At 42.0% G+C, this 22146-nt stretch overlaps 2 protein-coding genes across 4 annotated transcripts in view; one reads left to right on the top strand and one right to left on the bottom strand.

Annotated features, from left to right (window-relative positions):
• Positions 1-22146, top strand: part of veph1 (ventricular zone expressed PH domain-containing 1) — a 68614-nt gene that overhangs the window by 2758 nt on the left and 43710 nt on the right. For all 3 annotated transcript variants that reach the window (XM_041940440.1, XM_041940438.1, XM_041940439.1), the window contains exon 3: positions 972-1146. In XM_041940440.1, coding sequence (XP_041796374.1) covers positions 972-1146 — 175 coding nt within the window. The remainder of the gene's footprint in view (positions 1-971; positions 1147-22146) is intronic.
• Positions 6549-14152, bottom strand: ptx3a (pentraxin 3, long a). Its single transcript, XM_041940441.1, has 4 exons — positions 13780-14152; positions 10910-11069; positions 10114-10559; positions 6549-7677 (listed from the first exon to the last, which is right to left on the bottom strand). The coding sequence occupies exons 1-4, from the start codon at positions 13919-13921 to the stop codon at positions 7013-7015; spliced, it is 1413 nt and encodes a 470-aa protein (XP_041796375.1). The 5' UTR covers positions 13922-14152; the 3' UTR covers positions 6549-7012.

Raw genomic sequence — 22146 nt, 5'->3', positions numbered from 1 at the left:
CTGCCATCATGTGGCAGAATAGAGGTGTGACAGACAGCTCTCTAAAACATCAAGAGTGAGCGCCAGACTGAAAGGCATTCTGGTCATTCTAAAGTGGAGGTAAATGAGGAAGGTAGAGTTTGAAAGTCGGTCCACCAGATAGATTATAACATCCAAGGAGTGGAGTGAACATCGCAGATTAGTAATACATCATGACACAAAGGAGGATCTTTGCTTCAGTAGCAAATATAATGTATGTAATCACTGCAGAGGGTCTTAAAAATATGAATAGAAATTTGGAGTCTCCTTTGCTTACGTCTCTACCTCCCCCTTTCTCCTTTTCTTCTCTCTCTCGCACTCACATTTACACACACACACACACACACAGAGAGCTGTGTTTCCATCACTTGAGGAACACTGTTCAAACAGACGTGGTCTCAGTCTGACCTGTTGAGGGAGCTAGTGCATTTCATATCCCCTTCCTCATTCTTCCTTCTATATAAACATCCACAGGGACAAACTTCTGCACGTGTCTGCGCCCTCAAACACAACACACTTTCCCTCCCTGTGTGCTCATAGCTGCTGCTTTTTCTCTCAGGTGACCAAAAATCTATTTGATGCATAGCTCGCAGTAGTGAGGATATTTTTAGGCCACGCTGTCTGGCTTGTTGTCTGGTGCGCTCTCAGTGCCTCCAAACATCAGGCACCTGTGCTTCTGGGCCGTTGTCGATAATAAGAAACGACGGCCAATGCTGTCAGGGCAGCCTTTGCTCTGTGTCCTACTGTTCTGTGTTTCTGTAGTTATCCTGGCTTTGCAAAATACCCTCTGTCAGTGCATATGTCTCATCATCTGAACAGAGATTCTCCAAACGTTTTCTTTTGGTCATACTGAAGTGTGGAGCAATACTCTTTTTTGCATGTTTTTGCACAAATCACTTTACAACTACGACATTTTTTAAAATCATTTGGCTACTCTCCCTTTGTCTCCTCAGAACTACAGTTGTCCGTCGGTCATGGTGCTGGCCATCCCGGTGGCAGTGCGCTTCCTGCAGAGGGGGAACAGAGAGCTGAGCAGGAACATGTCCAGTTATCTCTCCCTGGCTGCTATAGCTAAGGCCGATCTGCTGGCTGAACACACAGAGGCCATAACACACAGCGTGCTGGGAGGTAGGACACGCAGACGGATGTTTAACATACATGCAAACAAATCTGAATGAACGTATTTTAATCCGAGTGCTGCCATGCCGACTCGATGTGGCTGTTAGAAAAACTCTGCTTTTCTCTGTAAATTTGGTGGAAGTGGTCTCCTGTGTTTGAGAGAGTTTCACCCTTTCAACTCTGATGCTGTGCAATGCAATTCCTCCTTAGTTTCTGCTGCCCCACATAGATACAGATCTTCTTTCACTTGTAGAGATATGAGTGTGTGTGTGTGTGTGTGTGTGTGTGTGTGTGTGGCTGTGAGCCTTTTGTAGAGGCTGTAAAAAGAAAGAGAGTCACAGAGTGAGAGTGAACATTGAATGGAATCTCCAACGAGGCGTCATTGGATTTATTTAGTTGTTAATGGTTGACGTGTGGGTGTGGCTTGTAGTAGAAGCACTTGTATGCTCTTTCTGCGAGGGCTGTTAGCAGATCTGCAACAATGGGATCAGATGGTTTACTGGAGTGGAAAAATGGATTACTGTTGTAATCAGCAGTTGTAATGGCAAAGCACAGTCTTATCCTATCATGAGCCATAGTGAATAATGTTGTAGTGATTGCCAACTCATTGAAGATAATAATGATGGCAAGTAACAGCTGTTGCAAATCATCATTTCCCTAAAGGCCCTTTGATTCAACATGGAAATTCATACGTCAGAAGAGGGGGATTGTAGAGAGAAAAGGGTTGTGGATGTTTTGTCTTGTGCAGTTTATCATGTTTTTGATTTTATGAACTGCTTTACTTTTTGATCCAAACACATAAAACAGGTTGACTGTTTTTGCTGATTTGATGCACTGCTGGGTGCTTTTTTGTTCCATCTTGTCCACGCATGTTATTCTGCTCATGAGATGATGCAACTCTTCCTGTCTCACAAACCCGGGTTTTGCAATTCATGCACTTTACAGACCGTTCAGCCCTGCGAGGAATTCAATTCCAAACACATGAAGAAGATGGATTTTCCCAATGACCAAATAATACGAAGTTTAATGTGACGCGTGTGAGGAAGTGCGCGTATCCTCTAAAAGCAGAACTAATGTGCTCTGAAAATCATCCAAGGGTGCGACGTGAAACTGTCCTCCGGCATTGAGCTCATCAGTATTTGCAACAACTTCCCTTCTTAGCACTTAGGGTCAGGGAGGGGGCCCGAGCTGACCTCTGGTCAGCCTTTAAAGACAGATATACCCTGGAACCTTTTTTTTCTGCCCTTTTAACCCTTTTTTTCAACACATATGATTTCAAGCTCATTAGTGTAGTGTGGGCGTCTAAAGGGCTGTAGTTAGCACTACCTGATGGAGATCTCTTTACACCCTCAGGCCTTCACACACACACACACACACACACCCTCCATTAATGCATTGATATGGGGAGGGGGGGGGGGTGCTGTTCAGTTTACTTTATGTTGAAGTACTTCAGTTGCACATGTGCAGGTGTGTTTTTCTCTGCAAATCATTTGACGCTTTTGGCAACGAACACCTCGCACACACGCGCGCACACACACACTAGCACGTGGTGGTGCTAATCACCTCACGCAGCAGCAGAGTGAGGTGCCCACCATGGTGATGCTCCCACCGAGCACAGTTTCTGCCAGCAGCTCAGCACATGAAACAGCTTAGCTCTCTTCTGTCTGCCTCATTTTACAAGTTTAGCCAGGGTTTGGGCTTAGAGTGTCAAATAGTTGGAAGACACTTTGCACCTTTGGTTCATACAACTGTGGGTGAGAACAGAGATAGCAAGTGGTCCCTGCCAATGGGAACACTGAATTAGTTGTTTTTCAGATTAGAGTTGCTAAATGAGATTGAAAAGTTTTTCATTTTATGTTTAAAACAAGTTGCAGTGAGAGTTCAGCTTTAAGATGCAGTTCCTGTAATTGCTGCTAAATTTGACTCTAAAGAAAGAAACACCACAGTATGCATAGATACAGGGTCATTCCATCAAAGCTAATGTTACTTCTTCTAAGTTGCTTTTTCCTAAGATTGTTGCTCCATTTAAGGCAGACTGTGAAGTTTTCGACCACTAGTAATGCTGTGGAGCAATGTTTTTGTAAGCAGGTCCATGTTTTGCTTCTGTTATATCATTTATTATGTATCATTTAAATAATGCACAATTTAAAAATCTGCTTTTTAATAAGGAAAGAAATCGAAATATATTTGCACATTTGTTGGACCTCAAGGATACACACGATGTGTTTTGGACATTAAATGTAAATTAGTATCTTATTTTTGTTAAGAAGAAAACTCAACAGGGCAACTTTAAGAAATTGCTGAAATTAAAAGCAATATTTTTTCGGAGCATGTTTACCTAATTGGCAAACTATTCCACTCAAATCGAGTACAGTTACTGAAAAAGTTTGTTCCACCTCATCGCCAAGGCTTCATCGTATTGCTCACCTTTTGATTGTTTGTCTTTAAACAAATTTCAAGCTCGTGGTGAGTAATAAACCCAACCCCATGCTTCAAATGTTGCTTTTACAGTTGCCAAACTTGTTGCCTTTCTGTGTCTTCTGTCATCTTCCGCCACTTGGCTCCTCAGGTATTTCCTTGTGTCAGCTGAGGAATAAACATATTTAGATGAAAATGTCTTTCCTTGGAGCTGCTTTGACTGCTAAAGTACAAATTAACAACTTAAGTGGTGCATATTTGCACCGCTGGCCTTCTCTGATACATCTTAATGCACTTGGTGTCAAAGTCAAGTTCAGTTCATTTGATACTACAGAAACAAATAAATATCAAATTCCTGCTCGTAAGCCGCTCAGGAGAGACGTACTCATAATGTTTGTGAGCTCAGAGAGACAAGGTGGGAATAAAACAAGAGAAGAAAGAGAAAAAGAGGAGGGAAAGATGGGAGAGACAGAAAGTTATATGCAAATACGCTTTAAAGCTTCCACTGGCTGTGATCCAGCTTGACAGGGGGTGATGAACTGATGGTGAGCCTTATTAAAGCTGGAATATAACACACACACACACACATACACACACTGAGGGTGGAGAGAGGATGAAAGTGAACAAGGGTTGCTGGAGGCCTTTATTAAAGTGAGTTCAGATTCATGTTTCCTTGAGCAGTTTTTAATGCAGCCGAGGCAAGTTTCAAGTTTTTACCCCCCGCTTCAACCCGCCGCTGGGGCTCATCCACTTACTGAACATTTCGATCTCATGTAACAAGCCTCCACTTCTCTCCTCCCCTCCTAAAACCTCGGCATAAACACGACACGATATAAACACAAGACAACGAACGCGCAAAAGCACGCCGAACTGCACACGCATGGACGCACGCGCATTGCATGTAGCTTGTAGAAGCAATAGCAGATGACCTCTCTTCTGCAGTCCCCTGCTCAGGAAGTGAGCTGATGTAATGGGTTTTTGGGGATGTGATGGGTTGGTTACACGTGTGTGTATCAGTATGCGTGTGTGTTTATGCCGTGCGTTTGTGACTGAAGCCTGAGGTTGCCACGTGCTCATGGTCACTAATTCTCGATATTTCCTAGCGAGCTTTATGAGGATGTGTGTGTGTTAACTCACTACAGGAAGTCAGCAGCAGGAGACAGAGAGGAGGTTTTATAGCCTGCTACAGTAAGCAGTACCTGCACACAGAAACATGTGGCATTGCTTTGGCCCCACAGGGAATTAGAGCCAAGAGTTCCTTCCTTCTTTCAGTAAAACCTGATCTTATGTTAACACGGAATTTTGGGAAGTGTCATCTGACAAAGTCTTTTTTTGGCTCCCCTGCTGCAAAACATGAGCAGTGTCTGTAATCTGGCTTGTAATCTTAAAATAAGGCAGAGTGAGGAAGGTCTGGGGCGGGTGGGAGTCCTGAATGCTAAAGGTGACATTTTCATTGTAACAGGTCACAGTTAAAGAAACAGTTGGAGACTATGCAGAGTTTGTAGCTGCAGGAGAGGCCTGTCATATGTCACTAATGGGCCCACAGAACAATGTGCCACAATAAACTGTGAGCATATGTGAGCAGCAAAAAAATATATTTATCTACACAGTTGCAGTTTTTTCAGTGTCATTGTCAGATTATTGTAATCAACAGATTCCGAGTGTCTTAATGACATTTGTCTTGAATTTAAATTGTATTTGCTGGATAGCATCATCATCAAACTGTGCATGTCTGCTCTCTGGAGAACTTGGACAATTACATTATTTATGGAGACAATGGTAGTTTTGAATTTTAATCCAAGGCTTGTGTAGCAAAAACGGTTCTTTCTCAATACTAGATATTCAGATGGCAAGATTGCTATTGTTATAATTTAAATACAGTGGCAGATGAATTGTCGGTGTCAAACATGCATATTGATTAACATTTTAGCAGCATAGATGCTTGCTTATTTTGCAGCATTGGGTTTTCTCCACTGGAAGGGCACCATATAGCCCACGGCAGCACCCATGGGGGCAAATAATTGTGGTATGTGCTTATAAGCCATAAGCAGACTTTATACCCAAATATGGTCGTGATAAGACTTTGAAATGACAGAAAAACATCAACACCGCATATCCAGCGAGGGGATATACTGTAACATGAAATGTTTATTTATACCTCACTTTCCATTTATCCAGTCATGTTATGCAAAATATATTTATGTACAAAATACATTCAGTTTCACCTTTTCACAGGAACAAAAGCAATTTACAGTATAATACAACTTAGTTCATAAAGATTAGATCGTGTAAACATTGTCCTCAGTTTCTTTTATCAAATGCAAAAAAACAATGTCAATCTCACATTACACACACAACAGTTTTACTTGTATTACTTAATGCAGTATCAAAAAAACGAAGGCACACATTAATAACCCTAAAATTAGATGACGACTACAGGCAATAGGATCCTAAAGAAGCTCAGCTAGAATTATATGACTCATATGAATGTAAACACTTTGATGAGTACAAGTTTGGAAATGCAAAGTCTTTAAAAGCTTTTCACAAATTCAAGAAAATTATGATAAAATAATAAGTTGCTCAAAATAATTTCATTTGAAGTTATTTGTACAGTTGCTGGTCAGCCATGCTTGAAATGAAAGCAAGTACAGCAGTTTTCAGTCACACAGGGATTTCGTATGTTGCGCTGCACATTACCTTACAGCACATTATTATCACATTAGTATAGTACCTCTGCTTTCACTCGTAATGGGGATAGATGGCGGTCAATCAACTTCTAATAACTGTACACTAAACTGTACGCAAAAGGTAGAAAAGCAAATATTTTGCAGTTGTTTTTTTGCATTGATAATTGATAAACTACACTTGCCATTTCTGTACAAGTGTAGACAGAAAGAGAGAAAATGCATTATTACTCTGAAGCACACATCAGATAATCTCTTGTAATTGTCTGTGCCCTCTGACCCCCCCCCCCCCCCCCCCCCCCCCCCCCGCTGGGTTGTCTGGGGATTGCTCTGTTTACTGGCTCAGAACCTGTTCACGTTAACAATAAACTCTTTGTCTTTCTCGCAGTCTAATTAAGTCCTCGGTAAAAAGTTCTCTAAGCTGAACGTACATCAGTGTGAGTGAATGTGTGCATGTATGTGTGTGTGTTATGGCCGCAGTTCAAAAGGTTATGTTACAAAAATAAACGAGTCTCTCACAGCGTTGACTTTCTCTCATTTGAACGTGCCCCATAAAGTTCATTGCAGCATTAGTGTTCATGATACTAGCGATGGAGATGATGGCGTCATGATGGTAACATAATAATGAAAACATTTGACTTTATGGACAAAGATGATGATGGTGATAAAGGCAGTTGGAAGTTGCTCTTCAGTTTTAGCATGAAAGCTTATTAGGATGTTGCTGATATTCATTGATGCTGATGACAATTTCCAGCACGAGGAGTGTGAATTTGTTAGTTGATGAACTGAGCACCTCCATGGGGCACCATCTCCGTCACTCCCCACGCCACCATGTTCCCCCTCCGCTCACAGCCCCGGCCCTCCCGCCGAGCCAGCTGGGAAATCTCCTCCTCTGACAGCACCCTGTCCCACATGTTCACCCCAGTCATCTTCCCCGCGAAAGCCATCTTGGGATCGAACCCTCCCTCAAACCCTGGCACCCCGCTCTGGCTGCTCGAAGGCAGAGGGCAGCAGCCGTTCCTCTCCTGGCCCAGCTGGAGTGAGCCTCCGTCCGGTAAGATGTGTCCCTCAGCCACTCCAGGTGTGGTGGCGACCTTTTTCCCACCTGCCCACAGGGACGCCAGGCCCTGCTCAGACGACCAGGCCCCGCACAAGTGGATCCACTCCGATGTGCCTCCTGGGTTCACCACGCCCCGTGCCTCGACCAGGTGAGCCTCTCCCCCGATGGTGAAGAGCACAGAGGTTTGACCGAGCAGCAGCTGGATCTCATATGGGTTGCGGCGGTTCCCGTAGGAGAGCAGCACGGTCTTGTTGGAGACAACGGTGGGCTTCACCCACATACAGACAGTGAAGGAGGAGAGGGAGAGAGGGACATCCGGTATGACCGAGGTGTAGATTCGACGGGAACGCATGGGGAAGAGGAGCGCCAGCTCACAGCCTAAATGACAAGAATAGATAGGAATAAGAATCATCATTTCACATGTAGCGTTAGGTCGCCTGCTTCATTTTTGTGTGTACCATGTTAATTATAATAGTTTACAGGTATCAATAAATTGCTGTTAATTCAACCCTGTCCTTATGCAGATGTCAGTCAACTTTTATGTCCTGTATATGGCATCTTCAACACAACACGAAGAACTTAATAGAAAAAGTGACAGAAAGAAAAAAATGCATGACTTTGAATGCAAAAAAAGCCCATGCGCTCAACAACCAACAACAAGTCTTACCAGTTTTGAGCAAACAGTATGATTTTAACCAGGAAAGAAAGGCAAGAACCCAGATGAGCCACACAATATAAAGATGTAACAAACATAAAGGCTTACAGCAGTCAGAAAATGATTTCAGGTTGACTGAAACTGGAGTTAAACATCAGTGCTGCATCAACTATCTTCTTATCAATATATCATCTTGTTGTATGTGGCTTTGCAGGAAAGGACACAGTGCCCATGTCTGGTGTCCTGAGGGTGATTTGATTTAAGAGAGAGTAGAGCTGGGTGTGAAAAGGATGAGAAGAATATATGCAGAGAAAAGAATTGGGCCCGAAATTGAACCTTGTGGGACTCCATGTGATGTACATGTTGAGAATGAGGGCAACCACTCTAAAGCTAGACTGTGTCTGATATTGCATTTTTTGCTGGGCTGATGCGTGGGTGAATCTGACCTGTGCCACTGACATGCATCCATGCATTATGGAGTATGGATGTGTGTGACGACACTGCATGCTGTTTTGAAAGGGGTACATTTAGGTGGCAGTATTAAATATGGAGGTCTGGTTGAGTGAAAGGCAGAGTTCAGTTCACGGTCAGATGATGAGATCATGAATCATGGGAGTTTTTTTCCTTCCCCATCAACACACACACACACACAAACACACACACACACACACACACATCTCTGGGTCATCTGGTTCATTGGTTTGTTCTGCTTCATTTCATTCTTTCCCCTCTTCTTCTCTCGTTTTAATCATTCAAACATACTCACTCACTCTCAAACACTCCCCTCCGAACTCACCTTGCATTGTGAAACCTACTTTGTTGGTTAATCTTTTGGTACATAAAAAACCCAGAGAGAAACTGTGTTGTTTGTGTGTGCGTGCCTTTGAGCGAGGCCTTTCTGGGCTATTTATTCTCCATTATATAATTCAGTGTGAATGTATTTTGTGCTGATGAGCTCTGTTGGAGGTATAGACTGGTCTCAGCCTGCCCCCCCAACCCCTCTGTTAGTACACTCTCTACTTAAACCAGAGATCCAAAATATTGATGTTGCATTTGTCTCAGGTTTCTGCCACTCAAAAAATAATGGTGAAAAAAGACATTTTGAACATGCTGAGTGTGTGTGTTCGTGATGGTTTCCATCTGGCTCTGCTTTCCCAGGGAGCTTTGGTGTGGTTTTTGTGGTGGCCGGCTAATGATTACAACCCCCTCTGCTCTTTATGCGGGCCAGCTATATATTTCAGGACTGTAAAGGTGCGTGTGTGCATTTTTGTGTGTGTGTGTTTATGCACTAGATAAGTAATATAACCTAAGATGTTTTGGGTCTTATTTGAGTGGTTATTGACATGAGCGGTACGTTTGTGGGACAAAACTTGATCCATGTTTACTTACTCACACTTTGTCACTAAAGCTCTAAAGTTACATTTTTATTGGTCAGTGTTTAAATCAAGGATGGGGGGCAAGCCAGAGTAGCTCTGCTAACTGAAACCACATGCTGTGTCTTGAACATGAGAAGAATTTGTGACCACAGTCGGTCCATTTTAGTTCTGTATCTTTTCATGCATTGATTGGCTTCTGTTATTATCTTTAAACATCTAGAAGTCTTGTTAATTATCTGTCAGTGAAAATAGCTGAAGGCAAATGTTAAGATTGATGGATGAAGTTCCTCTCTGCCTGAGAGTTTGACCCAGAGTTTTGTTTTGTTTTTTTCTTGTGCAATGACTCACCAAAATGTGTTCATTTTAAACATTAAACAAACAGAAATCATAGGGGAAAAGTGAGCGGTTGACACCATACCTGCCCACTAATCCATCTTCTCCATGTTTGGCTTTACTTTATCGACTGAGACCAATGTTATTAAGTGAAGGGAAAGTATAGGTTGCTACTTGAGGAGGACAATACGCCTGGAGACAGACAGGAAGTGGAAAAGGTATTTAGGACAACCACAAGCTGCATGATTAGTTGTTGGACGTTCAGAAGCAAGGCCCGACAGAGGGGGGTCTCATTCTTTTACTTGAGGAGTGACCTGAATGTGTCAGTGCGGAAGAAAATTGGAAAGGTTGGAAGGTTGTTTGGGTGGCACCGGCTGAGAAAGGTGAAGAAAAACGCAAAGAAACAGAAGACAGAGACAGAGATTGCTGGTGGTGTGATGGATATCTTACCTGCGGGTAGGTATCTTTGCCTCGATGACCCCAGCACCTCCTCCAGTCCCATCCTCATCTGTTGCAGAGCAGCCAGCACCCCGTCTAAAGCCATCTCTCTTGATGTGACCTGTTGCTCTCGGATCCCAGCCCCCCCATCTTCTGGAAGCTGGAATCCGGCCTTTGAATTCGTCCCTGTCCCAGCTCCTGGGCTGCTGAAGCAGCTGGTCTCCATCTTGGCCAGTCGGGAAGCTTGTGTACGTGCTGTGGAGATGAGCTGCTGTAGCATCGCCTCCAGGTGATTTGAATTCCCGACAGGAGTCCCAGCAGCAGCAGCAGGAGAAGTCTGTTCTCTGAGTTTGAGGCGCTCCAAGGTTTCTCTGAGGCGGCCTTCCAGCTGCAAGGCCATCCTTCTTCCTGCTGTCTCCACTGCAACCCCACAGGAGCCACCGTACTGGGCTACAAACCTGATCAAATGGACAAATGTCTAAGTTTTGAACCTTTTCAACCGAATAGCTTCAGTCTTCAGCAACCAGTTGGTTTATAGACCAACTGATCGAGAATGACTATGAGAATAATCACCCCTGGTCCAAGTACCTCATTGGATCCAGGGAAGCATTACTAGTATTTGCGTTTCAAGGTTGTAAACTTTGAGCAACAGTGTAGCAGACTTCTGACTTACCTTTAAAATGCATGAAATCTGGTTGATATATTGTGACTGAACTTCACTCAGTTCACTTTTTAGCTCAACTAAAACTCATTTCCTCTTATTTGAGACCATAATTACTCAGACCTCTCATCCCTTTGTCCAACCAACCTGAGAATTTCCCCACGCAGTGACCCCATCTCCACCTTGATGATGTCGTCTGCGTACTGAAGCAGCATGTTCTCCCTCATCTGGCTGTTCTCCAGCATCGAGAAGATTTTGTCCCATTTGCTCAGGTCTGGGGAATTGCAGGGAGCTGGGCTTGGTGTGGCTGGGGAGAGGGACGGTAAAATAGAGAGAAAAGATATCTTAACATCTGAAAGATATCTGCAGCATGTATGCAGAGGAGGATTTGCTTTTGGATAGAACAGGAGTTTTCAAAGTCTGACACCGCGGGCCCCACTCAGACAAAACTGTGCCCTCCCAACACCGCATCTGGTTTATATTGTCACTCCTAGCACTATTCGTTAACCCACCTTGATTTAGGAAGTAATCAGTGGAACTATAATTCCCATGATATATAAACAGGATGTTCAGTGCTGCCAAATAGTTAGGTAGCTGTCAGCTACATCTAGCTCACAACGTTTCAGTCTGTATTGGTTTACAGGTTGGTAAATGGGCACAAACGTATGCCGAATGAGTTATTAGTAGTTCCTGTTTGCAGTGCACCAGTGGATGTACAGACAGCCGTCACTGGATTACTTTGATACCGAACAAAACTTAAAAACGTGATGATTCTCAGGCAAGTTCTAGTGTTATAAGAAGTGTCTTTTTTTCTGTCATTTCTCAGTAGATTTATGGACGATTATTTGCGATGTTGAACTTGCTCCTTGTAGTTATTGACCAGATGCTACGGCAGGTGTGGCAAGAAGGAAATATCTCTAACTTTTATCAGATTTAACTGAACACACCATGATCTCTCCGGCTTTGACAGGAAATTCAAGGCCAGTATGTAAGGTATGTTAAAAACTGCTGGAAGAGCAGAGAGCTGTAAATGCTGCAGTCTTATGTAGTCAAAGAGGAAGTGAGGTTGTTGAGGAGAGCAATAAGAACGTGAGAAAGAAACAGCACAATTGACTCATAAACGTGTTTGCTTTTCCGCCAGGATCATCTGGCTTCCTGTGTGGATGAGGAGGAAGAAGGAAGGAAGGAAAGTTTCATTTATACTGAAAAGGAAAGGGAAGACCTGCTGATAACAACAGTAGAGAGAAACATAGAGAAAGGAGGGTAAAACAACCCAGGAGTGAGATATGTGTCAGGCACACTGTTCTGATTAACGTTCGAGCCTCTCAAAGTCTGTTTATACCTGCAAAAGTCTTCTGGAGGGGCATTATCACAGGACTGCAGGATTTGTTTTGGCTGCCTGCCCTCAAGGTTCAAAGTAAATTAGACAGAAGGTTCATGCACTCTGCTCCCTCTGACTCACCAAACTAAAAGCGCAGGTATGTCAGGGCTTTAGAAAAGATGTTGATAGATTTGGAAGTAAGTAGATGGTAAAATAACCTTGGACACCTCTTATTTTTCTTTTTGTGATATTTTTATTTGTTAAACTATTTCTACTGCTCCACTTTAATAAATGAATGACATTTATTTCTGTGTCTTTTTTAAAAGGATGACCTATCTCTTTGGGGTTGTATGTCGCAATTACAGGAATGAATCTCTACAAGCTCACACATACTGCTGTGCATGTACTACATTCATTTTAATCTACATACAGGTGAAGCAGAGCCTGTAGTTTACTTTAGTCATTCATTTTGAAATGAGATTTTAGCAGGTCAGAAGCAATGATCGACCTCTCAAACTGTCCTGAACTCACCTGATTTGACCAATTATGAATTTTTGTGTGTTTTTCGCTCCTACTTTTTCCTGCTTCGGCAGGCAGGAACATATTTTACCAACTCATAATTTGCGTGCTTGTATTATACTATTCTTATTCATTTGTTCAAGCCGCTCTCATTTCTTGCCTTGAGTCAGGTTTAATCACGTCGCAGGCTGCGCCCAGAGCGGAGTTTGCTGCCTGTTAACTGCTGGTGCTGCAATTACACCTCCCGCCAGCTTTAAAACAACAAACAAATGCAAAATGCGAGCCGTGAGGGGCCCATTGCACGCACACAAGCACGCACGCTCACACTTTGTCTTTCGTGCACGCACTTGAACTCATTCTTTTCTCTCACATCTCAACAGCGATGCTCTCTAAAACAGCTGCGGGACGAGTCTCACAGTGATGAACTGTAGTGTGTGTGCGACCGGTGAGCAGTCATTCATGCTGTAATATGTGCCGGTCCCGGTCGGCAGCTGAAAAAGCCCTCTGCTCTTCTGGCTCAGCATATTCTTTGATGCTGGCTGCTCATCTCATAGACAAACTCTGTCTCTGCCAGCAGTCTGTATACTCTACATGCTGTGGTTCTTCTTCTCTTTGTCTCTTTCTCTGTATTTAAAGCTGCCTTTTTCCATTTTGTTTTGAATAGCTCTTGTAACACTTTTACTTCTATTTTTATTCTACTTGTATGTACTTCCTATTACTTATTGTGTACTTTCTTTGTCGTCTGTACTTATTTCTGTCCTTGTGCTGCTGCAACAACTGAACGTCCTCACTGGGGATCAATAAAGGCGTATTGTATCTCTATTTTTAGCACATAAAACACAACTACTACTGCTTTGTGTCAGTTTTAAAGTCTCTGCTCATACATTGTATTTGTGACTGATGCCTAGTGCATCATTTTGAGCCTATGGACCATATCAAATACTAACTCTGACTGGGCACATAAGGACAGTGGATCTAGTGTCCGGAGCTCACACCTCACACAACCCCATCCATTAATCCTCCAAGAAATCTAATTTCACGCTCCAGAATTAAGTTAAATTAAACACAGCCTTCTGAGAATCTGAACCAGAGAAATCTTTGGTTCCAGCACACACACATACACACACACACATGCACACACACACACACAGACACACACACAGAGTTTAACACTTACGCTCTGGCGTGTCTCCGTCTGTGATTTCATTGTAGTAGGTGTCGGCGTAGTTGACCTCAATATCATCCTCCCCGTACGCGAGAACCAGACACACACACGCCGACAGCACACACACTGCCTGGGGGAGCCTCCACCGAAACATGCTGCCGCTGCTGCTGCTGATTGAGTGTGTGAGAGAGTGTATGAGGACAGATGAGGTTGTGTGGTAAGTGTCAGGTCTGCTCCTCTGCCTACCTGCCTGTGTGTGTGTGTGTGTGTGGGTGTGTGTGTCTGTGTGTGCTGTGAGAGAAGGTTACAGTCAGGTTGGATGTGTGTGTTGGTGTGTGTTTGTCTCTGCTGCTTCTTTCTCTGGCTGTCTCACTTTCTACAGCGCTGCAGGTCCACCACTCTCCTTTTCAACCCCTCACTCTCTCAGACAGTATTTGTCCCTCCTCCCTAATGACTCCCCACCTCTCTCTCTCTCTCTCCCCCTCTCTCTCTCTCTCTGTCTCTCTCTCTCTATCTCTCTCTCTCTCTCATGTTTTCTTGTTAAATGCTGAGCAATCCTTTGGCAGGAAGCCCAGCAGTGTTGAGTACTCCAACCAGAGAGAGGGGCTGCTTAGGTTCCACACACACACACATTTATATTATTATACAGAACTTATGAGAGCATCCCATTGAATTACTGTATACATATTGTTAAAACATGAAGGCGGTCTATTACTTTCTGGGTCTATCAGTTATGATAACTCACCACAGTAAATGCTGAGATGTGGGACGCTGCTACAGCACAGTCTGGGAGGGCAAGAAGCCCAAAAGTGCTTGTGCAGAACTAAGTCAAACTTTGAACCAGGACGTCTGCAATCTGCAGTCTGGATAATGATTTTATCACTGACTTCCTGTTATTATAAGGTTTCTGATCTGTCTGATCTGCTTGTGATTCTCAACCCGTTTTTCTTTTTAAGAGACGTCGCCCACAGGAGCCCACTTTACATGTCAGTAGCGACATCATTTCTTCTTGTGTTAATTACTTCACTCATAAAAAAAGAAACACTATACCTGAGGCCCATGCATGAGGATGTGAGAGGCCCGGAGGACAAATCTATGTGCAGTTTGCAAGCAATCTTTTGTGAAACTCAAAGCTACCAGCAATCTGTGCACAACAGTGCTCACTTTTTTTAAACTTTTAAAAGTTCTCAACATTTTTTTTTTTTAGTCCAATATTATTACCAAAAATAGCCAAGCCTACAAAAATAGGATCCAAGTTGTGGTGAACTGGAAACCCTAAAACTAATCCTCATACTGACCTTAACTCTAAATCCAAAAAATAACCTGAAGCCAAACTTAAACCCCAGTATTACACAACATTATACATTCAAGCACATGAGGAACGTCCTTTGAGGAAATGAGGGAATTTTCAAATTGTTTCTAAATTTCCATCCTCTTGAAACCGTTTGGCTCTCACAAGTACAGAGCTCCAGCGCTCCGGCCCGCGAGCGAGGCGGTGAGTAATGCGTCGTTGGAGGTAGCCTGTATGTCGTAATCAGATATAACTGCAGCTCCCGCGACTCACAGAGAGAAGGAGAAAGAGAGCGGGGGGAAAGAGGGAATGTAAGGGGGAGGAAGCAGAGAGCACAAACTTTGCTGATTTTTGCCCCATGCAGAGATGATGTGTGTGTGTGTGTGCATGTGTGTGCACACTCATGTGAGTGTGTGTGCTTTGAGGGAAATTTGAATGGATCCCAGACATCAGGGGTTTCTAAATGGGTGTATTGTTCTCCTGCTTCGCTCTGTTTATTTATTTATTTATTTGCCAGCCTCACCATGTGTATATATACGTATTTGTGTGTATATACCGTGTGTGCATGTGTATGGTGTGAGTGTGTGACTGTATATATTCTTGCGTCTGTGTGTTTTTGTGCGTATTTTCAAGGGAATGGAAATAATGACTTCCTCATGAGATTGTAGGATTTGCCCCCTCTCCCACTCTCACCCCCCCTCCCTCAATCTTTCTGTCTGTCTCTCTTTCATTGTGTCTGTTTTCCCTCTCTCACATACCTACTGAACACACACACTTGTTCACTTGTTATCTGGGTGGAACAGCCTTGTCATTCAGGCAGCTGCCCAGAGAGGGAGGGAGCTGTGTGAGGGAATAAAAACGGCAAGTTCATTAAATCTCTTTTCTAAATGAAAGTGCTGAATTCAAGATTTCCTCTTCCTTCACACCTGTCTGGTAGGTGTGCGTAAGACAACACGTCCTCTGACATGCTCTGCTGCTGTCTGGTGGGATTTTCTCAGTAAAAGATGTGTTTTTGTGTTTCCTTCATCAGCTGCAGTGATTTGTTTGGCATTCATATAGTAAATACTAACTTATAAGCATTAACACTAACCACCAACAGTTGCTGACCACCTGTATAACTAGCTTTTTGGTGTGATCAGAAACAGTATTACAGGTCTGAATGGTTCGAATAGGTTCTACAGTGATAGCATTTTTCGGATGGTTCAGATTTTCAGACTAATTGCAGGAAGTTACGGCAGGCTTTTGGCAGAACTGGAAAAAGGAAAAAGGAGCTGCGGTAGCACATGAGGAGAAGAGGAGACTACGTTTTTAATTGAAATCTGGTCTGACCTTGTTACAGAAAGTCGACTGGAAAAATCTTTTTGATGAGGTGGGGATGAGGGTGGAAGAGGACATTCATCTGATGAATTCAAACGAGTCTTGAGTATTGCACTTGAAGTTGGTGCTGCAGGTAGTAACACCATAAAGTGGCAACTACTTACAACAGGCCGAGGTCATGCACAGCCATTTACAAACCATTCAGCGGCAGGTATAGGGAGATGCAGCTCAGGTAGACAATGACAGGGTGTAGGTAAAGTTCTTTAGTGTGCTTACATAATTGCAATGTGAAAACAACACTAACCACGTCAAATGTCCGCAATGTAACAAAAACACGAACCTCAGTTCGGACTTTCAGTTGTGAAAGCACAATAAAAGGTAAAGACATTGAACTAATCAACACAGTTTGATTGACACCTCAGTAATGTCACCATGGCAGCTCAAAATCTTGTTTATATTGACTTCCAGTGGTTTCATTAAGGAACAACATAAAAGGTGCAGCGCAGTGACAAAATAGATATTAAAAATCAATAGACAGAATAAAGGGGTGATGGGAAATAGGTAAATAAATACATAAAGTGTAAAACATGAATAAAAATAATGTGTTCTGAGTATTGAGAAGTAATAAGGCTCTTTGGTGGTTCTTAAGACGCTTTGGATTTCTTAAAAGAAAAGCACAACATTAGATGACAGTGTACATTTGTTGATATGAAATATGGCCATTAAAATATTAACACTGACAATGCAACGCAGGAAATGATTTTGCTTTGGAGAAAGTAGCATGTATGAAAGTGAATGTATAAGGCTCATTAATGAAAGTGAACACATAGGTTGCCAAACAATCTGTCTCACATCACAATAAAAGATGAATTCTCTCGCTCTGATGGTTACACAAGTGCAAAGATATGCAATTTCCTCATATTTTGCAATAAAGGAATTAACAGGATGAATTCAATGCAGAATTTTAAAATGTGCTTCTTTGTCTTTAGATGCACCTATTAGCTGCAATAGTTTGGTATTTAGAAGATAAAAGCCTTTTTTTCCCCAGTGTATGTCATCAGTTTACATGTTAGAAATGTGTGTGTGTCAGTGCACCGTGACATCACCGCTGGGTGTGGTTACAGACACACTTAAAACTTTCAACCACAGAGGGCGCTGAAGTTACTGTTGTTTCACAACGGTCAGCATGTTTATTTTTACCCTCTTGTCCCTGCCGACAACATTGAGTTCATTTCCTGTAAAGACTGCGTAACCACGCCTTTCAGCCATGATGTTTGTAGGACACAACTGTAGAAGTTGTGTCAACATCAAATAGAGAGCAATGGAGGACAGACGTGTATCTCATAACTCCAACATAGAAAGGAGCGGGGACAATCGCATGCAAGCATGGACTGTAATCTTTCAGTTGATCCCACGTTGAGTCTGGTTAGATGGGGACTGAGCTCGGGAGACAAAATGCTGAGAGACATGCTGACTTATGTGTTTGAAGGAAAATGATTAAATTGACTTAAAGAATTAGGGACAAACCATTTTAGCTGGCAAAGAAAGGCTGAATTTAATGTATGTTATTTGATACAAGTAAAAAAGACATTAAAACCATCCATCAATCCACACCTGCACTGAAAGCATAAAACTGTGACTAGTATGATGTCTTATCATAGATAGAGGCAGACATTATATGCTTAAAGACTGAAATTGAAAATGGCGTGTGGGTATATGTGTGTGTCCATGTGTGCAATGTAAATGTTCCCACATTTTGCCCCATGGATGCCACCCGAGCTGGGAATTAAGCCACCTGGAAACACATCATGCACATTTTATTGACAGACCAGTAAAGAAATTGCTTCAGTGTACATGCATGTACAGTACACATGCTTGTGCCTTGTGTACGCATTCTTGAGTAAATGTGACCGCTATGTTATCAATAGTTGCCTTGCAGGACTCCAAACCTTCGTGTATCTGATGATTCACCAGAGAATTTAGTTGGCTATCTGCCGTCTGTCTTATCGCCATAAAACCATAGATCAGCTGTTTTTACTTTAACATGAATGTTGGGAATAGTCTCAGCAGCACCACAGAAAGAAGTGTACATTACAGCAAAAAGGCAGTAAAGCATCTGAGAGGAAAAAAAGACACTGAAAGTGATTGATGACTGGTGGCATGAAAGATGTTTGGAGAAGCACCCACAGGATAAATGTCATTTTGCATTATTAAGACATTTTTACATCTAAATCAGCCTGCTACACATTAGCTGTTGGAGAAGGAGCTTTAGTGTTACAAGATACGGCATCTTGTTGATTTTTCTCCTCACACCAATGCTTTAGAGCATCAGGTTGCTAAAAAGATGATACCTGTGGTGCAGGTGGTAGTCAAACTAGCTGTTGAGATGAGTGGACACTGTCAGGCATGATCCTCAGTGTCAAGGTGAGTCAGTGAGTTCAGATTTGAGTTTGTCTTCTGGAGAAATGACAACGTGGACCTGGGACTGACTTTGGCGAACTTTGACAGAGCAGAAAGGGGTTTGCTTCACGTCTCTTTTCTCGTAACAATGAAGGCGATCTTTACTAAACTAACTTTGTACTTTTTAAACCACAGTCTCATAAACTGCTTAGGAGTCATTTTTGGACTCGTAAGGACAAATGTTTTGTTGTTGAAGTATGACTTTACATCAAGGGACATCATATCATATGACATCAAGAATGCAGATGCGTGGACTACGCCTCCAGCTGCGCTCCACCTCCGCTGACTCGGCAGTTAGTGAAAGAGGCGCTTAGTCATGTGTCGGTTTGGGACTCGTCATAGTCTGAAAGCATCACTCTGAGTTCTTCAGTAATGATATGAATGAGGAGGAAATTCAGTCAGACTAGAAGGGACATTTTATCATTCACACACACAGACAGAATCTGAGTCAAAGGGGAGTTTAAACTTAGCAGCACAGGCTTTCTGTGATCTTTATGTCTATGAATTGCGCTGGTGATTTAGATGTAAAATATTTTTATTTTATTTTTGAAACTCTTTGAGTCATGTGTGCACATCCTTACTTGCCTTTCTTTGCGCTCTGGCGACTGGATCCCTTCCAGCTGGGCAGACATGTTTCATATGGTTTCAAATACTTGAGTTGATTTATACTTTTGTGTGTTGGGGGTGTTCGCTCATAAGACAAAAATGCGCAGAATCCAGAAATATGGGCTTTCTGGGAGAGGTCTGACTCCTGTCTCTTGCATTTTGATTTGATGGTTTCTCCCTCGCCCACCTGAGGTTATTTGAGCTGCGTTATATACGACTTTCGGGACACATGTACATGACACGAGTGTTGGAAGCTACAGAAACCACGTTTAAGTCGTAAAGTTATCCAGACACATCCCTCTGGACATCATTTGTGCTGATCTCTGCATTTTTGTCCTGTACAATAACCAGCCTTGCATAAGAGTTCAATGTTTAGGAGTTTCTTTTGGCAAGTACATTGACTTGAATTGAGTGTTCTTGTCTTTGTCCAAAGCAGAGCTGCAACAATAGTCAAATAAAAAATAACTAATTAGTCAACTGAATATACCACAATTTTGAGCAATGATTAATTGAGCCAAAAAAGCTGGCCAAAAACATCACTGCTTCCAGCTTCTTAAATGTAGAATATTCTCTGTCATCTCACACTGTCACCATGTCTTTATGAATGATAATGGCAGTCTGTTGGTATGTCCAACACTGAAATATCCCAGCAACAGACATTCATTGTTCTCATGTGATAAATACTAGTAACCTTTGTGATCCCACACAATCATCTATGACCAAATACCTGCAGAGCTGATGTCATCCCCATCAGCCTCAGCTGTACTTTGTGGTTTTTGCTAATAAGCAAATGTTAGCATGCTAAACTAAGATTGTGGACACGTATAAATGTTGTTTCCACTTTACATACCCAGGTGAAATAACATACTGAAATTATACCTTTTGAAGAATGAACTAAGTAGCTGTGGTGGAAATTTTCTGTTGCTGCTCCTGCTGGTGAAGAATGAAATAGAGACTTCTGCCGGCCAACAAGTTTTTATTTCCTTTGCAAAGAAAAGGTCAATCAACATGAGAGCGGTCAGGATGAAGAAAGACCCCGAGCATGGGGAAAACTGGACATTTTATACTTGTGGGGAAACCCACCCCTGGGATGTGTTTCCCATCCGTTGTTTGCTGCAGAGTCGGCCCCTTACCCAAAAGGTATGTATGTATGTATGCATACCTTTAGCCTTTGCGGATATCGGTATCGACCCCCTGAGGTGAGTGTGAAACTGTCTAGACATAAATACAAAAGGATTTGGATATTGTTGAAGGAGCAAAAGAGAAGAAGGAAGTTTCAAGTGGTTGACAAAAGGATTTGAGTATTGATGAAGAGACAGAAGGGAAGTTGTGTGTCTCATGTAGTTGAGATGCAAGGGACAATAAAAGGGTTTAACATCTTTTGGAGACGGTGGGAGGTTGTGTGTCTCACAAAGAAATTGAAATTGCCATTACATAGCCTACACTTTCTGTTATTTTTATTACTATTACTTCCTTCAGGTATAGTCAAGTGTACTCAACTAGTCGTACTTACTATACGTATACTTGAGTATACTTAAAGTATAAATATTTGCTAAATTGGGTCAACTTTTTACAAACTTAAAGTGTGCTTAAGAATGCCTGTGAAAATCATGATTCATGTGCATTCAAAACACTCAGTTGTTGCAGTACAACTGTATTATATCACCAATGTGTTGGAAATATACTTAAATATATTCAAAATTAAGTGAAATTAAAGTAAAAAAAAAAAAAACTTTTACCTTTAAGTACATGTCAAATGTACTTTAAACATAAAAAGTAAAAGTGTACTTGTGGTAATTTTTCTATACTTAAATGACAATTCTAATAGACTAAAGTATACTATGTTTTGACCTGGGTAAGCATGCTGGAACTCTCATTGTGAGCATGTTAGCATGCTGATGTTAGCATTCTGTTCAAAGATTCCTAACATTAAAATGTAAGGCACTACGTAGCAGCATTACCGACTGAGAACAGTGGCTCATTAGAGTCTTTTTGCTTGATCAAAAATGAAAATCCCTTTGTTATTCCTTGCAAATGTTTGCCATATTATCCAGAGGGCTTTCCAGTAGCACAAGAAGTAGGAAAGAAAGAAAAACACAGCGAATGTAAATGGATTGCTTTATAAAAATGTAACTGAGTTGATTATTTGTTACTGGTTACAGCAAAAATGTAATCTGAGTAATAGTGTGTTACTTTATTACAGATTACCCCCAGCACTGATTGTCAGACAAAAAGAGACATTTGTCACTATGGGCCCTTCGTACTTATGACGCCATTTTCACAACATACCAACTTTTTACACACTGAACGATAAATAAAATATAAAATATTTGTTAGATTACTTGCTAATGAAAATAATCATCAGTTGCAGCCTAAAATGTCTAAAATGACTAATTGTTCAATAGCTACCACAGCCGCGTGTTAAGCACTTGTACTTGGATAATGTTTTTTTTTTGTTTGCCTTTTTAAACATTTTTTATATTAACTTTTGAATATCCCTTTTTATAAAGCCTGGGTTTTAGGGAAATCTCCTTCTTGTTGCTCTTGTGCTTTCCTTGGTCTCAGTTTCGAATGTGGCCTTACCGACTCTGGGAGCTAAAATGTCTTAACATGTAAGAAATGAAATATGCTTATGCGTCTTTAACGCAGATTTCAGGAAGTTACTTTGATTTAGATGGACTGTTCCCAGCACTGTTAGTGATACC

This window comes from Chelmon rostratus, chromosome 7 (genome assembly GCF_017976325.1).
Source record: "Chelmon rostratus isolate fCheRos1 chromosome 7, fCheRos1.pri, whole genome shotgun sequence".
Classification (NCBI taxonomy): Eukaryota; Metazoa; Chordata; class Actinopteri; order Chaetodontiformes; family Chaetodontidae; genus Chelmon; species Chelmon rostratus.
This window is presented reverse-complemented; position numbering and strand designations above follow the sequence as displayed.

What these genes read in the sequence shown, in the direction of transcription:
- ptx3a (XM_041940441.1), bottom strand. Translation starts at nt 13,921, where the DNA reads ATGTTTCGGTGGAGGCTCCCCCAGGCAGTGTGTGTGCTGTCGGCGTGT. An exon ending in AGACGGAGACACGCCAGAGC is followed by an intron (nt 11,070 to 13,779) that starts GTAAGTGTTAAA and finishes CCCTCTCCCCAG; the next exon opens with CCACACCAAGCCCAGCTCCC. An exon ending in CTGCGTGGGGAAATTCTCAG is followed by an intron (nt 10,560 to 10,909) that starts GTTGGTTGGACA and finishes CCATTTGATCAG; the next exon opens with GTTTGTAGCCCAGTACGGTG.